Genomic DNA, 17,063 nt, shown 5'->3' on the forward strand with positions numbered 1-17,063 from the left:
ATTTGTGGAATTGCTTATTTTTTCTTCCAAAGCACATTTTCTTAACTTACTTGTAATACGTTAATTTTTGAATAGACTTAAGGCGGTTTATCTGTCATGTCACTAATTGTACTCTCGCGATCTCACAACCGGAACGTGACTCAAAATGGCGATGGAACACAAGCGCTAATTCACGAACGGAGGTCCCAGCTACAGTCCGTGAATTAGTTTATTTATACCGAGAGATGGATTTTTACAGAGAAGGAACAGCTTTACGAAACCACCATTGTTGTAAACATTGATTGTTTTTATTTGTATAAATTCCTGCTTAAACTCAGAGAGGAGAAGGCAACTTCACACAGGTAAAAACGTCAACGGAAGCTAAGTTATTAGCATGCAAGCTAACATACATCATATTTAGCTCAAGTTAAAGTTAATATTAAAGGCGTTTGCAGTCACTGATATGCTTAAAATTAACACGTTTTTATCCTGCAATGAAGTGTTTGCGTTTGAGTGAATACACTAGTGTGACTTTTCTGTTGCATGCAGCTACTTGGCTGTCGTTCCGTTAAAGTGATTGACCCGCTCTCCGTGGAGCTCGGTGTGTTTGTTTACACAGATGAAGTGTTCAAACCCGTCAAAACTGTTAATCCATTGCCATTTTTCATGTTACATTATTTTATGACTTTGAAGCAAAGTGTGTGTAGTCGGGATTGTTGACATTGAATGCATAGAAGACTTTCTCTAGATATGAATGTTACGTTATGTTACGAAGAGATGTAAATATACCTGAACCCAATATTTAATTTGCTCATCATTTAGAAAATACTACCTCCCGTCTATGAAGGTAAAACGACGTTAGCCTTACAAATTTGGAAACCTTATTTTTGCTACACTTCGGACACTTACGAATATGAGAGTAATGAGGTGCAATTTTAAACTTCTGCCACAAACATGAATGCATTATAATTATAAGCCCTAAATATATAAGCATAGTTTTGAGACGTGCATGCCTTTGCTGTTTCTTGCTGCATTTATGTTACTTTTACCTGTATGCATTGCAGAGTGTGCTAGAGATACTTATCTGTCAGCGTAATGTCAACAAAAGGCTTCATAGTGGGAATATAGTGTTTTGCTGATGGTAAATATAACATGCTACTGATGATCAGAAAGGGTCATTTCAGTCTCATCTTTGGAGCATTTAAGTGTCTCACATACCCCCTTGAAATTGCGGAGTTGTCAAATTAGTAATTTTAAACAGTGTCTGTCTGTCTGTGTGTTCAGTAATGCTACTGTAAAACACCCAGGAAGCAGTTATATGCACCTTGTAGATCTTTCTGTGGCGTGATCGGCCTCCTTGGTGATGCGCTCTCAATTATGCTATTCATTTAGATTTTTGTATGATGGCCTCCTCTTGACAGATCTAAAGCTGTACCACTGCCAGATTTTTGAAAAATGCTGAAATGATGAGCTGCGGTTGGACATGAATTATCTCATTTGTAGTATGGGACTAGTAGCACACTGTCAGTGTGCTTTCCGCAGAAATATGCCTCTAGAAATCATCCACAGACTGTTGATAGTCTCAGTTAAAACATCACAGAACTATCTGTATTTTGTCAGGTTACTGTGATTATGACTTTAAACCTACTGACTATATATTTTGGCAATGGATCATTCAAATTTTGTGGAACTGAAAATGTTATGCCAACAATTAGACTGCACCAAAAACAAAAGTGTCTGCTTTGAATGTAAACTGTTACGTGTGGCTGTATTTACAGACATATGTTATTTGTTTTCCCAGCCATGGCAGAGGAACGTCGGCAGAAGCAGTGCTCGGTTGTCCTGCCCACAGAGTCGATGAAGGCCATGGCAGAATCTGTGGGAGTGGGGCAGTTACAGGAGGAAAGCTGCGTAGCTCTAAGTGAAGAAGTCAGTTACAGAATAAAAGAAATTGCACAGGTAAATCATGAATGTTTGAAGCAGATATTTCAGTGTTTTGGTTGCTTGACAGACAACCACGTGCTTGAAGATTTTTGTTTATGGATTTATATGTAAATGCCTTTTGGTGTCTTTCCTTTGTTTGTTTTACATAGGATGCTCTGAAATTCATGCATCATGGGAAGAGACGTAAATTAACCACCAGTGACATAGACAATGCTCTCAAATTAAAAAATGTGGAGGTAAGGGAGAACTTGCAAATTTGAATTTAAAATTTCTTTGGTTTCTGAATAAGGTCTTTTAATAGACGTTATTTAAGGAAAACTATAGTGGATCTAAATTCTGCATTCTATGTAAATTCCTCTTGTTACAGCCCCTGTATGGGTTCCAGTCGCAAGAGTTTATTCCTTTTCGCTTTGCAAGTGGTGGTGGAAGAGAACTTCATTTCTACGAGGAAAAGGAAGTTGACCTCAGTGACATTATAAACACACCACTCCCCAGAGTTCCACTAGATGTGTCTCTCAAAGGTACCCTGATAAACCGTATTACATGCCATTATACTCTATTTTTTGTTTTGTCTTGATGATTTGTGAGCTAATATACTGTGCTTGTTTGTTAATCTATAGCCCACTGGTTAAGTATTGAGGGGGTGCAGCCTTCTATTCCAGAAAATCCACCACCAGGTAAGTCTTGTTTAAATTTTCTACTTTTAAAACGCAATAGCTTATGTATCTGGACTAAAAAAAGAGAATTGTAAGTTATATCTACTGCTTTTCAGCACCAAAAGAGCAACAAAAGGCTGAATCTACAGAGCCCCTCAAAGTCGTCAAACCCGGTCAAGAGGAAGAAGGTACAATTCAAGGCAAGAGTCAGGGTGCAACAGCTCCTGATGGCAAAGGTCAGTATCTTGTGTTATATTTAACTTTTCTCTGTTGTCCTATCCTGTCTGCCTGCCTGCTTCCTTCTTTCCTCCCTAATTGTTACAATAACATTCATCCCTCATGCTGTGTTTGTATCCGTCTCTTTCAGGAAAGGAGAAGGGACTAATAAGACTGAAACCACGCAGCACTCACGAGCTGTCTGTGGAACAGCAACTCTACTATAAGGAGATCACAGAAGCATGTGTTGGCTCCTGTGAAGCTAAGAGAGCTGTAAGTCCTGCATGTTTTTTGACATTTATTTCATTTTTATGGAATTAAAACATCTATTTATTTTATACATGTTGAGTAATGACGGAATTGTTATCAATTTGGTTTGACAGCAAATTAAAGTTTGGCTTTTCAACAAGCTATAAATTAGAAATTATCAGGGCAATTACAAAATCCTGCCCCTGTTTTAAAGAACTTATTTTGACCTCTCTTGTCATGGGACTTCTGTTTGATAAATACATACTTTTGTTTCATACAGGAAGCCTTACAGAGTATTGCTACTGATCCTGGACTGTATCAGATGCTCCCAAGATTCAGCACATTTATCTCTGAAGGAGTAAGAATGTTTCTAACTTCTTCTAATGTTCCGAAACATTCATCACATCACATAAAATACCCAAGCATCTCTCTGCTGAAAGTACTGACTTTAACCTCTCCTCAAAGGTTCGTGTAAACGTGGTGCAAAACAACCTGGCACTACTGATTTATCTAATGCGGATGGTCAAGGCTCTAATGGACAACCCCACTCTGTATCTGGAGAAATACGTGAGTGAAGAAAACAAATATTATGATGTATTATTTTTGAACAATATAATATCAAAAGTACTATAGATGTAATATTCTATTCTATTTTTTTTTCTATCTATTCTTGCAGCTACATGAGCTCATCCCAGCTGTGGTCACCTGTATTGTGAGTAAGCAGCTTTGTTTGCGACCGGATGTCGACAACCACTGGGCTCTGCGAGACTTTGCTGCTCGCCTTATGGCCCAGAGCTGTAAAACCTTCAGTACTACAACCAACAACATCCAGTCCCGTATTACCAAGACTTTTACCAAGGTGGGTTTTAGTGTCGTATATTTTGTTGCTAGAAATATTGAGCTAAAAAAAAAATTGGCCGTGGTTGCTGAAAGCATGATGAACCACATCGTGTTGTGCAAGTATATCTTTTGGATTATTTGAAAATGTTGAGACTTTATAACCAGACTGATGTTTTTACAGAGCTGGCTGGATGATAAAACCCAGTGGACGACACGATACGGCTGCATCGCTGGACTGGCTGAACTGGGACCTGATGTGAGTGGGATTTTATTTCCTCCTTTGTTTTCTTACTCGTCATGTTTCGTTAGTACCAACCTTCTACTTCCGTCTTTGTAGGTGATTAAGACGTTGATCCTTCCTCGGCTTGCTGTAGAGGGTGCTCGCATCAAAGCAGTGATGGAAGGACCTGTGGTCTCCAATATCGATAAGATAGGAGCTGATCATGTTCAAAGCCTCTTACTGGTAAGAAATTAAGTTTTTTTTAAAGTAGATATATTTGCGGACAAAAGCAATGAAACACACAAAAGCAATGTTACAGTTGTTGTAATTAGTAGTAACCATTTCTCTTGGTCTTTACTTTTTCCAGAAACATTGTGCCAGTGTCATTGCCAAGATACGACCTCAGCCTGATAATGTGGAGCAGTATCGGACAGACTACGGTTACCTCGGACCTATGCTTTGCTCCCACGTAATGAAGGCCAGGACTCAAGCAGCACTGCAAGCTCAACAAGTCAACAGAACCACATTAACAATCACACAGGTACATTTAATACTTAGAAAAATATAGTGGTTGGTTGAAATACAGTTGAATGTTAACTGATTTAAGGATATTTTAGCCATAATATTAGAATAGTAAATAAAGATACTATTAAAAAAAAAAAAACATGTCAACATTGGGCCTGGGACCATTAACGCGTTAATTTAGATAAATTAATTACATTTTAAAAGATAACACATTCACCTTTCTCAGTTCCCTAATTTCTGGCACGCCGATAACACCGGTACACACTCCAGCCCGGTAGGTGGCGGTAATGAATCAACAGACTGTTTGTCAGCCGAGAAGAAGATGCACAGGAGCGCTGTCAGCACACAAGAAAGTTTGGTGAACAGTGAAGGAAGACAAGACTGCATTAAGCTTGTTGGAAGTTTTCTTTTCAAAAACTTCCCGATGGCAGCTTGGATAAAAGCGTGGTTGTGCGCAAATTGTGCAACGAACTGTTTTCTTACCACTGCAGCACTTCTAGCCTACAATATCATCTCAATGTAAAACATGTTGCTGTTAGCACCAGAGCTAACGTTGGCTACGACAGTCCTGGTACCGGCAAATGATGTAGCCATCCCATAATAGACCACTTTAGAAGACATTGAAAGTGCTTGAGTTTACAAAAGTCTTAAATTGTTGAATATAATCGCTATAATTGCACTTTGAGTTCGCAGTAATGTGTAAATGTAGTAGATGAAAAATGCACATAAATATCAATGAAACAGACATTTCTGTTGTTTAAGTTCACGTACATGTCTATTCAACAATTCAGTCGTCAACCAAAATTAATTTGAATTGGAAAACTTTGCTTATCGTGACAAGTGTTGCTATTTGACCAAAATACGATTAATCTCAATTAATTACAAAGCCTCTAATTTATTACATTCATTTTTTAATTGCATCTCACCACTAGTCAGCATTTATCACATTGTTTAGGCAGTACACCTACAGTCCAGAGTTAATGTGACGCATCCCTGAATAACGTGAAAGTAAACAAGCTAGCTGCTGTTTATTAATGAATAATGACACTTTCTCGCAGCCTCGTCCCACCCTCTCAGTCTCACAGAGTGGGTTAAGTGGATCAACAGGGCCTCGCACTCCCAGCATCATTAAGGTTCCAAGTTCCCTCGCACTGATGTCCCCTCGACCTGGTACGCCGTCACAGCCATCTCCCCCGGCAACCAAGTACATTGTTATGGCAACTAGTGCAGGAGCCGCCTCGACTCAGCAGGTACTTTAATATTTCAGTGTAACATTCACCCACGTTACCTTCACAGGTTTATGTTGATGATGAGATATGATAAAAACACAACCTTTTTCATTCCCCTTTTAAAGCAGCCACAACAGTGTACATACAATCAGTGCTGACATTTAAAGAGTAATGTTTTGCATTGTAAAAACAAATAACAGTACCAACAGAAGTCAAAATATCTGAATGCTGACACATTAAAGTTGTTATACCATGAATTATATGATGATTTGACTCAGTGGTGTTAACTGAAACCATTTTCTCCACAGTGCATGAATTTACATCTCTCTCTTTTTGTCTTTGCTTCAGGTAATCACTCTCAGCTCTTCCCAGTCAGCTTCACCAGTAACCAGCACTGTCCCCAGTGCGACTTCGACCTTGCAGCCTTTGGTAAAACTCGAGTCTGGCAGTGGCCCTGGACTGACAGCTTCACGACCTCTACAGAAGTACATTGTTGTATCTCTGCCCTCGTCTGCCTCTTCCTCTTTGGAGACTAAGAGCTCTGTGCTCCCCACCTCAATTTCCTCAACTCCACTAGACACGGGGATGAAGCTGGACCGGTCCGAGTCTCCTGGAGCGAGCACACAGTCGCCACACTGAGACTTGTACAGCTAGTGAAGAGTTTTATCGTGTTGGAGCAGCTGAACACACAAGCTGATTTGTTTGGGCTTAAAGGGTAAAGTATGGAGTGGTGTGAAGGGGAATATCTGAACTCTTGACTGATGAAGAGAAAATGTGACCAGACAATGTAAATATGTTTATGCCCAATGAAAACCGATCAATCTGTGAGATCTTCAGTATTTCGGCTTATATTGTAATTGGTTTCATGTTCTTTTTTTACCCTAAAATAAATCTGATTTTGTATGAAATGCTTTATCTGGATCTGTGTTTTAACTGTCACTCCCACTGACCATTACAGTGAAGTGCTATTTACTACACCCTCCGTAACAACAAAATGACGTTGTTTGTACTCATTCTAGTTTGGGTTTTAATGCAATATTGGTCTAAATACAAGGTCAAATTTAAATTCAAAATGTGATATATTTCTTTAAAACAAAAATCTTGAATTTATTTACACAGTTTCAAATCGAGCTACATATTATTGTGAAAGCAGAGTCACTACTGAAGCCATTCCGGTCTGTTTAGAATTTAAAGATTTGTTTTCTTTGAGCCCCTGAAGGAAGTTTCATAAGCTGATAGTAGACTGTTTTGTTTGAAACCTCAGAAGTCTTAATCTGTGCTTTGGGACGGACATTGGTACACTGCAACTTAAAGGCAGAAAAGCAAAAAAAAAACAAAAACAAAAACCTTGACTTCCACAGCAGGGGTCTTTAAAATATCAAAGGTGGAAGTATACAATACACAGAACCATCTGTGAATATTAATGTATATTCTTGGATAAATAGCACTTATGCATTAATTTGTAAGAGTTTTATTACTTGAGTTGGTCAAGATGAAGTTTTAACTGCTTTATTTGCTATTAAATCTTTAATAATGCATCATATTTAAATGTCTTATGTGATTGCCAATGTAACAAAATATTACAAATGTGAGTAACCAGTAACTACAGCTGACACCTGTCAAATAAATGTAGTGTAAGTATAAAAGTGCACAAAAACATATTTAACTTGTACTTAAGTGCAGTGAATTAGTAAATGAGTGTAAATAAAAATAGTTAATTTCTATCTGTGCTACCTCTCAGAGTGGGCAGTTTCAGTAGTAAACCACGACTTTCTAAAGTGAAAATTTAACTCTTAAACAACCATTACAGTAAAATGCCACTTAATACACCCTCAGTAACCACGCCAATTGTTTTTTTTTTTTTTGACTTATCCCAATTTGGGGTTGAATGCAATACTGATCTAAACACGAAGTATAATTCCAATTAAAAACGTGACATTTCTTAAAATCCGCAGATTTTTAGAGTCTCTAATAAATCTACGTTTATTTTGAAAACGGAGTCACTCCGGAAGCTCTTCCGGTGTGTTTGAAGTTTAAACATTTATTTTCTTCTGACTCCTCTGGACAAAGTTTCGACATCACTGTGGCTAAAAAAAAAGCACTGTTGTGCTTGTTTCTTCTGCTGAAATTATGAATTTTAAAATACGAGCTGCCAAAAAGGAAGACTGTAAAGATATATCGAGGATGATAATGGTGAGTCGCTGCTAGCTAACTTCTCTCTGCAAGTGCTGCACAATGCTAATAATGATGTTAGCTTAACGTCTGTAAAGTTATGTTGGGATTTATTATTTCCCTTTGCTGTATTTGTTAAATGACTTGTTATACACGTTCACGACAAAATGACGATAAAATAGATAAATAAAACGTTTTGCAGGAGTTGGCGGTTTATGAGAAAATGCCCGACCAAGTGAAGATTTCCCATGAAGGTAATTCTACAACAAACTTTTCAGTTAACGACAAAGAAATGAAAGATGCAGGATTGTTCCCACTTAAATCCCAGCATGCAGGCCTTTACAGAGACTTGTTTCATTGACATTGCACCGGCATTTTACAATTTTGCCTCGTTGCGGCACAAAAAGCACAGGTGAAACATTAACATAAACATGGCTCATTTCCATTAAGTGTCCCTTTAGTGCTACAGTGATAAAACACAATAGAAGGCAGCAACCATTAATGCAATCTACTCATACTGTGTATGAAGTATACATGAAGTAATAGTAATGCACCTGTACTTTTCCTGCTAACAATATACATTTGCAGTAAAAATAAGTCTTTGTATTGAAATACACTCACATATTAAACAAAAACCAACACAAAATCTAGTGTAATTGCATGTTGTTTTTTTTTCAGGTTTTAAATCAGTTTAATTAAAAGAAAATTCATTTCTCAGTACTGATAGGCTGTTATTGGTGACCTGTAAACAATCAGATGTGATTGTATAATGCTTGAGACTACAGTGACTACTCATAAAAAGTAGTAGATTTTTAAACAAATTAGTTTAATTGTGAATTGGTTCAAATAACAATAATAATCAGAAAAACGCTGATGTCTGATGATCTAATAATCACGAGGCCAATAAGATGACCCCCTACATCTTATCATTGTGAATGATCAGTGAACTCCTATTTTGAATAGCTGAGATTAAACTAATGACATCAAGATTGTCTTAATTCCATTTTAAGTGTCCCACGAAGCCATACCAGAGAGACAAATCCACAGAATATAACCAAACGTAATGCACTGATGGAGTATTTATGATTATATTTAAACCTGCCTTTCCTGCTGCAACATGTCAATACCTTCTATGAAAATCATCCACAGTACAACCCTGGCAGACAATACTGGCTTTTTTAGCTTTGTGCGTGGAAAGTATAACATGCTCTGAGAGATTAGATATTATACAGCGGTACCAGATTTTATAACCACAATAGATAGAATAGGGTAATAATAGATGGAGAGCAGTGACAGAGTTTCTTCTGCTTAACAGAGTTGTTGGTGCCCATCCAAAAAGGTTTAAGGAACCCTCAAAGAAAAATCATGAGCTACAAAATGATAATAATTGAGGTTTAAAAATAGCAACTACATTTTTAAAAATGAGGTGTTAGTTGGGGTGTAATTTACTCAAGATCAATGGACATTTTTGTTTATTAAATGTATAGAAGTAACAGAAAAAATGCATAATTTTGGTCAAATAAGGGAACACAGACTCTTTGCCTTGACTGTATGCAGACTGGTCTTGCAAAGTTACCCCTCAAAGACCCAGTGTGAGCTGCATATGCCTGACTGTGCGTGGAAAGTACAATATGCACTAAGGGATTAGACAGTAGTGTAAGACTTTGCAACCATCCATGGGTAATTATAAATAGAGTGCAGTAATCAGTAACAGTAAAGAGACTACAGCCAGCTAAAATAGTAGGAGCAAAGCTCAGCCTGTTATTGTTATCACTGCAAGTTTTGGTGTATCACTGTTTATGGTCAATGGCAGTTCTTCCTGTTCTTTATCATTTGATATGGAAGTCATGTTTGAGCACTAAGCGTCTCTTTCTAAATGCAGTGGTTAATATAAAAACAACAGGCAGATAGAACATGGTATAATTACAATGTTTACAACATGACAGTACATTTAATAGTTCCTTCTAGAGTTCTTAACTGGTAGTGGTGCTGTTTTGATACCAGGACATTGTGATCCACCAGCTTGCTCAAAAGTAAGCTACACACTGAGAGCACAGAGACACCAGAGACATTTCTCCTCACTGAAGATGATACAAATCAGCAGATAATGGAAGTATAATGTGCCATACGGTTAGCATGGCATCACTGAGAGTGAATGAGAGATAAAGACTGCAACAGAATGCAGGTTTGAAGCAAATTCTTAACATAGTTTACATTAAATATGCAGATATATATGTAAATCTTTACATGTGTGCATCAGAAGTACATGATACAGAGCTGCTATATTATAATTCCTTTACATCTTTATGCTTTCCCTCATGGATTATTTTGATGAAATGTCACAATTTCTCTACAGTTCACCTGTCACTGTTAAATAAAACACAGCTTTAAATTTAAATGTAAAGTTAAGTCTCTAGAGGATTAAGTTTTTGGTTTGTGTTGTTACTTGAGTGCTGTTGAATACTAATATTATGTCTAATGGAAAGATGACATGAGTCCATTTGGGTAAATCTGTCTTCTATTATTTCAGAACTTCAGCGCGATGGTTTCTGTCAGAATCCCTTCTTTGAATGCCTGGTTGCAGAAGTACCAGAGGAGCATAAATCTAAGCAAGGTAAATGACCAATCGGGACTTTTTTGATTATTGTCTTCCTTGCTAGTCGGCATTGATCATGACGGCACGCTACATAGTTAATAAAAGGTCTAAGGCCGCGTTTGTATAAATGGACATACGTTTTTAGTATCCAACACATCTGACTACACAAGTGCTGCCTTGGAAATCATCAGTAGCAGATGTAGGTTATCTATTCTCCCTCACAGCTGAAATTTAGGGAAGTGTCATTGATCTTTTAAATAAATATATTTTTTTATAACATAAACCTTCTAAGCCCAAACAGTCAGAGGAATTAGGAATTCATATTATTTTGGAGTTTCCATGCTTGCCTTTTTAATTGCTCCTTTCTTTTTGTCTGTGTAGGATTCACAGTTGTTGGATATGCGCTTTACTTTTACACCTACAGTACATGGAAAGGCCCGACAGTATATCTGGAGGACTTGTATGTGATGCCAGAGTTCAGAGGTACAACATGTGGCACAATGTTATCAGCAAGGCCGAAACAAAAATACTGTATAAAAATGTTTTTTTTCTGTATAATGTAAGTTTATTTATGTAATGTCTTTAACAAACCTTTCCACGTATTTTTCATTTATTTTCCCCACAGGAAATGGCATTGGCAAAGGTTTACTGAGCAAAGTTGCTGAGGTAAGAATGTTTTCGTGCATGACCTCATTGTCTATGAATAGTGGGAAATTGTGATACGAGAAAAACATGTTTTTAAAATTGATTGCAACATGATCAAGCCTCAGGACTGTCTTGTTTGCTCAGGTGGCGAAGAAGAAGCAGTGCGTGCGACTGCAGCTGTCAGTACTGGACTGGAATACTCCTTCTCGAGACTTCTACGCTGCTAAAGGAGCTCAGGACCTCACTGTCACTGAAGGCTGGCACTTCATACGCTTTGATGGACAAAACCTGGACAATTTAGCAAATGAGGCTCCGAAAGATTGAAAAGTTGCAATGAGTAATACACTGTGTCCTGCTGTGAAAAATGTTTGTTGTCTACCTTGTCTTTCCCAAAGGAATAACAGATTTAAAGCTAATCACATTCACAAGCACCTATGTGTCATTTCTGAATAGTGTTTAGAATGGTTATAATAATTATTATAAATTCTTAATTGATTTTTAAATGACCTGTGACCTTCCTTCATTTTGCAGACATGGTTGCCTTGACTGAAGTTTTGAATTGAAAATGGGAAGTAAAAGTTCAGTGTCATCAGCAGGATGCATTTGAGTTCAAAGAAACTTTCCCTTTTGAGCAGAACTATCTGACAAAAATTTTCTAGCGTCAAACTCTGATCACACATCATTCTTCACATTCAAATATCCAAGAGGAATGATACTGACCATAGCACATTTTTGAGTGAAGGAGGCTAAAGTCCTTTATGTTTGTGTTACTTTATTTGTTTTTTTTATTAAAGAAAATAATCCCTTAATGCCTTTCAGTGCCTTACATGTAACTGTATGCTGTTTCCTCCTATGTATACAGTTTATGGTGCAGATTTCTGAGGTCCCCTCCTCTCTCCTGCATCCCTTTACCTCACATCAGCTCACCTTTGGCTCTGCTCAAACTCTGTAAAACTGCTTTGCACCACACAGTGGCAAGTTGTAACAAGAAACCGATTCTGAAGATGAATAATGGTATGGTGAGTGTCACCTTCCAAGCTCACAGCCAACATTTGTTACACATGAAACTGCAAAAGTCTGAAGCTGTGTGATACAGTTTTCAAGGTGATAAGACTCAGCCATGGCATTGACTGCTTATTTCAATCAAAGTGTGTCTTCTAGCATATACAAAAAATAAAAACACCACATGAGCATATTAACAAGGTAAAAAACTTGATTTTCACTGGAGGGAGTCTCTAAAGTGTCGAAAGTAAAACTACACATTAGCAGAAAAAGCCAGCTGTGACTGTTAACATATATTCTTAGATAAATAACACATTTAGGAAAAAATGTATAATTAGAGTTGATTAAGATGATGTCTTAACTCCATGGACATAAATATTCCAAATATTGTTGTGAAAATCACCAGCTGACACCTGTCAGACACAAGTAGTTGGGTAAAAAGTGTACAAAACACTTTTAAAGAACAGTAAATTAATGTAAATAAAAACAATGACATTTAAATCCGCGGATTTTTAATTACCTAGTCTCTAATAAATCTACGTGTATTTTGAAAGCGGAGTCCCTGCTGAAGCGCTTCCGGTGTATTTAAAGTTTGAGGATTTGTTTTCTTCTGACTCCTCTGGACAAAGTTTCGACTCCGCTGTGGCAAAAAAAAAAACCAAAAAAAAAACAACACACTTGTGTTTGTTTCTTCTGCTGTGGTCATGAATTTTAAAATACGAGCTGCCACAAAAGAAGACTGTAAAGATATGTCGAGGATGATAATGGTGAGTCGCTGCTAGCTAACTTCTCTCTGCAAGTGCTGCACAATGCTAATAATGATGTTAGCTTAACGTCTGTAAAGTTATGTTGGGATTTATTGTCTTTGCTGTATTTATTAAATTACTTGCTATATATGCTCACATATAACGATAAAATACGTTTTTCAGGAGTTGGCGGTTTATGTAAAAATGCCCGACCAAGTGAAGATTTCTCATGAAGGTAATTTTACAAGAAACTTACCAGTTAACAGTGATAAAGAAATGAAAGATGCAGGATTGTTCCCATTTATATGTCATTATGTATACTATCAGGGAAAGCACAGGTGCAATAACATAAATATGTCTCTTTTCCATTAAGTGTCCCTTTAATGCTGCAGTGATGAAACAAACCCAATGGAAGGCAGCCACCATTAATGTGATGCACTCAGACTGTATAGAAATATGAAGAAATGTTAAAACATGTCGAAATTCCTGCTGTGAAAAAGGTCTAAGGGTGTGGGTAAACTTTGACGTTTCAGTACACTGAATAATTTGTTAGTGTTACATATTTAGTCGTTGTGTGCCTGAACAGCTGATTAAAATTATCTTCTGACAGGCAGAATATAAACTAATTTTAAAATAGGATAATATTTGTTTTGTTTTCAGGTGTTGAGTTGAACCATTTAGTAACTCAACCGCAGTGAAAACAACAGTAGATGCCTTATATCATATTCATGTTTTAAGGTCAACAGATGTGACTTTTTTTCTCCAATGCTGATGATGCTAATTATTAGTCATCAAAAAGACCAATAATAAGTATTAGAAAGAAATACATAATACTTAGTTGAGTTGCCTTAGTTCTGTAAAGGTATTGTATAATTTAAGTTTAAATATAAAAATACGTTTTTAAGTTTATTCAGTACTGATAGACGATTATTGGTGAGATGTGACCACACATCTGTACCAATAAAGAGACTACATGCAGCTCAATTAGTAGGAGCAGAGATGAGTCCAGCATTGATGAATTCTCGGGGAGTTATATCCAGGTCCACTGGAGAAGTTTTTAACAAACTTGGTTGTTGAAGTGATAATGGTGAATGCTTATTCTCTCATTCCATACGTTTTAAGTTAACTTATAGAGTTCTTAACGACTCGTGGCACTGCTTTGATGATCGGCCCTTGTATTCTTAATATCGTGTGATCTTCCAGCTTGCTCATAAATAAACCACGCACTGTGAGCACAAACAGGACACAGTAGATAGACATTTTTGCTGACTGAAGATGATACGAATCGACTGTTTGTGGCAGTATAATGCGCCATATGAATAGCATGGCACCACTGGGAATGAATGAGAGATGAAGACTACAAGATAATGCAGGTTTGAAACATTCAGGATACATATTTACTAGGGATGGGACGAGATCTCGTGGCGCGAGATCAAAATGTCACGAGAATTCCCGTGCACGCCTTCCACGAGATTGTAGTTTAAGTAACAGTCCTTTAGTATTTATTTTATCTTGGCCTGTTCAATATACTACTGCTGAGTTATGTAATGACACCCCCCACCACTAAGGGGCAACAGTGCGCAATGAGTGCGCGGGTTGTTTTGATACGTGTGTGCCGGTGTGTGCACAGACGTGCTGCAGTCGAGACAGAGAGAACCGCCAGAAATGCAATGGAGTACGAAGGAGAAATCCAGGATCCATCCCCAACTTTTAAATCTCCAGTCTGGCAACACTTTGGTTTTCCGGTGGAAGAAAAAGATGGTAAAATATCCGCAAACAAGACACAAACCGTTTGTAAACACTGCAAAAAGATGTTGCCATATACAGGAGCTAACACGAGCTGTATGCAAAGACATTTACAGAACTACCACAAAAGCCTGAACCTGACCACGCCACCAAAACAACCTCGAAATAACAACAGATTAGTTTTTTTTTTTTTGAGTTATCCACAAATGTTTGCACATTTTGTTTTGCACTTTAAAAAGAAAGCACTTTTAGTTTGTTAACCTTCTCAGCTAAAAAATAATTTTATTGCAGAGAGAATTACACTCCTGTTTGTTAAGAGCTGATATTTACAGTTAAATTTGTTAATGACGTTGCAGTCTGCTTAATAAAAAGAAAATATATTGTGAAAAATAGGTTTCATGTATTATTAAAAAATGGTAGTTAAAATCTCGTCTCGTCTCGATCTCGTGAACTCAATCTCGTGAGATGTCTCGTCTCGTGGAAATTGTCTCGTCTCGTGGAAATTGTTTCGTCCCACCCCTAATATTTACAAGTTAATAACTTAATTGGGATACAGCATGCAGATTTATATGTAAATCTTTAATTTTGTACAGTAGAAGTATATAATATAAAGCTGCTACGTTACAATCATTTACATCTTGATGCTTGTTCTAATGGATTATTTAATAGAAATTTCACAAGTTGTGAGGATTTTTCCTGTTTCTATTAAATAAGAGAAAACTTTAAATGTTTATGAAATAATTTTTTAACTGTATAAACCATTTTTGATATGTATATGTTAATATGTCTGTTGGAAAAATGAAACGAGTGTATTTGGGTAAATTTTTCTTGTTTTACTTCAGAGCTTCAGCGCGATGGTTTCTGCCAGAATCCTTTCTTTGAATGTCTGGTTGCAGAAATACCAGAGGAGCATAAATCTAAGGAAGGTAAATGATGGAGCAAGGTTTTCTCGATTGTCTTCCTTACCAGTCAGGCCTAATATAATTTTAGTCTTTTTTTTGTGTGTGTTTTTGTTTTTCATGCTTGCCTGTTTGATTGCTGTTTTCTTTTTGTCTACATAGGATTTACAGTTGTTGGATATGCGCTTTACTTTTACACCTACAGTACATGGAAGGGCTCCACAGTATATCTGGAGGACCTGTATGTGATGTCAGAATTCAGAGGTACAACATGTGTCACAATGTTATCAGCAAGGCCGAAACAAAAACACTGTATAAAAATGTTTTTTTTCTGGTATATCTGATTGACCAGTTTTTCTATATACTTTATTTATGTTACCTCTTTTACAAAGAGATTTTTTTAAATTCGTTTTTTTCCATAGGAAATGGCATTGGCACAGGTTTACTGAGCAAAGTTGCTGAGGTAAGAATGTTTTTGTTCACTACTGACACCTCATTGTCTATGAATAATAGTATGTAGTTGTGGTATATGACTCGTGAGAGAAAAACACGTTTTTAAAACTGATTGCAACATGATGCTCAGTTCTGTTTTGTTTGCTCAGGTAGCAAAGAAGAAGAAGCAGTGTGTGCAGCTGCAGCTGTCAGTGTTTGACTGGAATACTCCTTCTCGAGACTTCTACGCTGCTAAAGGAGCTCAGGACCTCACTGACACTGAAGGCTGGCACTTCATACGCTTTGATGGACAAAACCTGGACAATTTAGCAAATGAGGCTCCAAAAGATTGAAAAGTTGCCATGAGAAATACACTGTGTCCTGCTGTGAAAAATATTTACCTTTATAAGAAAGTGCCAAATATGTTTTAATATTTGTTGTCTACCTAGTTTTTCCCCTGGAATAACAAATTTTAAACCAGTCATGTTCACGAGCACCTACATGTGGTTTATAAATAGTGTTTAAAATGATTATAATAATTATTAGAAACTCTTAATGCACTTTTAATTACTCTGTAACCTTCCGTCATTTTGCAGACAGTTGCATGTGGTTAATCTTTGTCACTTGTCTTACAATCGTTTGTTTATTCTGTATCATTAATATCGATATCAGGTATTAAATTGCATTTATCATGAAATTCAACACAGTCCTACTGGGGTTTGTTTAATCTCTGGAATATGTGGTGATGTTTGTGAAAACGCTGACTGGTTCCTCAGCAGCACAATGCGACTAGGCCAGAGGAAATCCAATCACAGATGTGACACAACATCTGTCCAGTAGGTGGCATATTCAACCAACAATCTACATGAGGTACTTGAAAAGTCATGTTAAAGGCTGTTGGCTGTCTATCTGGGAAGATGGCGTTCTGTGGATATTGCTCCATCTTTGATCACATTCATGTACAATG

At 37.1% G+C, this 17,063-nt stretch overlaps 2 protein-coding genes across 6 annotated transcripts; both read left to right on the top strand.

Annotated features, from left to right (window-relative positions):
- Positions 1-128: 128 nt before the first annotated feature.
- Positions 129-6,766, top strand: taf6 (TAF6 RNA polymerase II, TATA box binding protein (TBP)-associated factor). The gene is made up of 15 exons (XM_023298939.3): positions 129-341; positions 1,781-1,938; positions 2,073-2,159; positions 2,291-2,444; positions 2,544-2,600; positions 2,696-2,815; positions 2,947-3,068; positions 3,325-3,402; positions 3,510-3,611; positions 3,721-3,903; positions 4,066-4,140; positions 4,222-4,347; positions 4,472-4,645; positions 5,688-5,879; positions 6,207-6,766. Exons 2-15 carry the CDS (start codon positions 1,783-1,785, stop codon positions 6,495-6,497), a joined length of 1,917 nt encoding a protein of 638 aa, XP_023154707.1. The 5' UTR covers positions 129-341; positions 1,781-1,782; the 3' UTR covers positions 6,498-6,766.
- Positions 6,767-7,855: 1,089 nt separating this feature from the next.
- sat2b (spermidine/spermine N1-acetyltransferase family member 2b) lies at positions 7,856-16,798 on the top strand. 5 transcript variants are annotated; one of them, XM_023298942.3, is made up of 7 exons: positions 12,951-13,040; positions 13,203-13,254; positions 14,650-14,780; positions 15,608-15,691; positions 15,827-15,928; positions 16,087-16,127; positions 16,267-16,798. In XM_023298942.3, exons 3-7 carry the CDS (start codon positions 14,690-14,692, stop codon positions 16,447-16,449), a joined length of 501 nt encoding a protein of 166 aa, XP_023154710.2. In that variant the 5' UTR covers positions 12,951-13,040; positions 13,203-13,254; positions 14,650-14,689; the 3' UTR covers positions 16,450-16,798. The 5 variants fall into 5 exon arrangements, with proteins under 5 accessions (XP_054873324.1, XP_023154708.1, XP_023154709.2 ...); XM_055017349.1 differs by lacking the exons at positions 12,951-13,040; positions 14,650-14,780 and adding an exon at positions 7,856-8,051; XM_023298940.3 differs by lacking the exons at positions 12,951-13,040; positions 13,203-13,254; positions 14,650-14,780; ... (2 more) ...; positions 16,087-16,127; positions 16,267-16,798 and adding exons at positions 7,857-8,051; positions 8,233-8,284; positions 10,561-10,644; ... (1 more) ...; positions 11,252-11,292; positions 11,416-12,080.
- Positions 16,799-17,063: the final 265 nt, after the last annotated feature.

This window comes from Amphiprion ocellaris, chromosome 14 (assembly GCF_022539595.1).
Source record: "Amphiprion ocellaris isolate individual 3 ecotype Okinawa chromosome 14, ASM2253959v1, whole genome shotgun sequence".
NCBI classification, from domain to species: Eukaryota; Metazoa; Chordata; class Actinopteri; family Pomacentridae; genus Amphiprion; species Amphiprion ocellaris.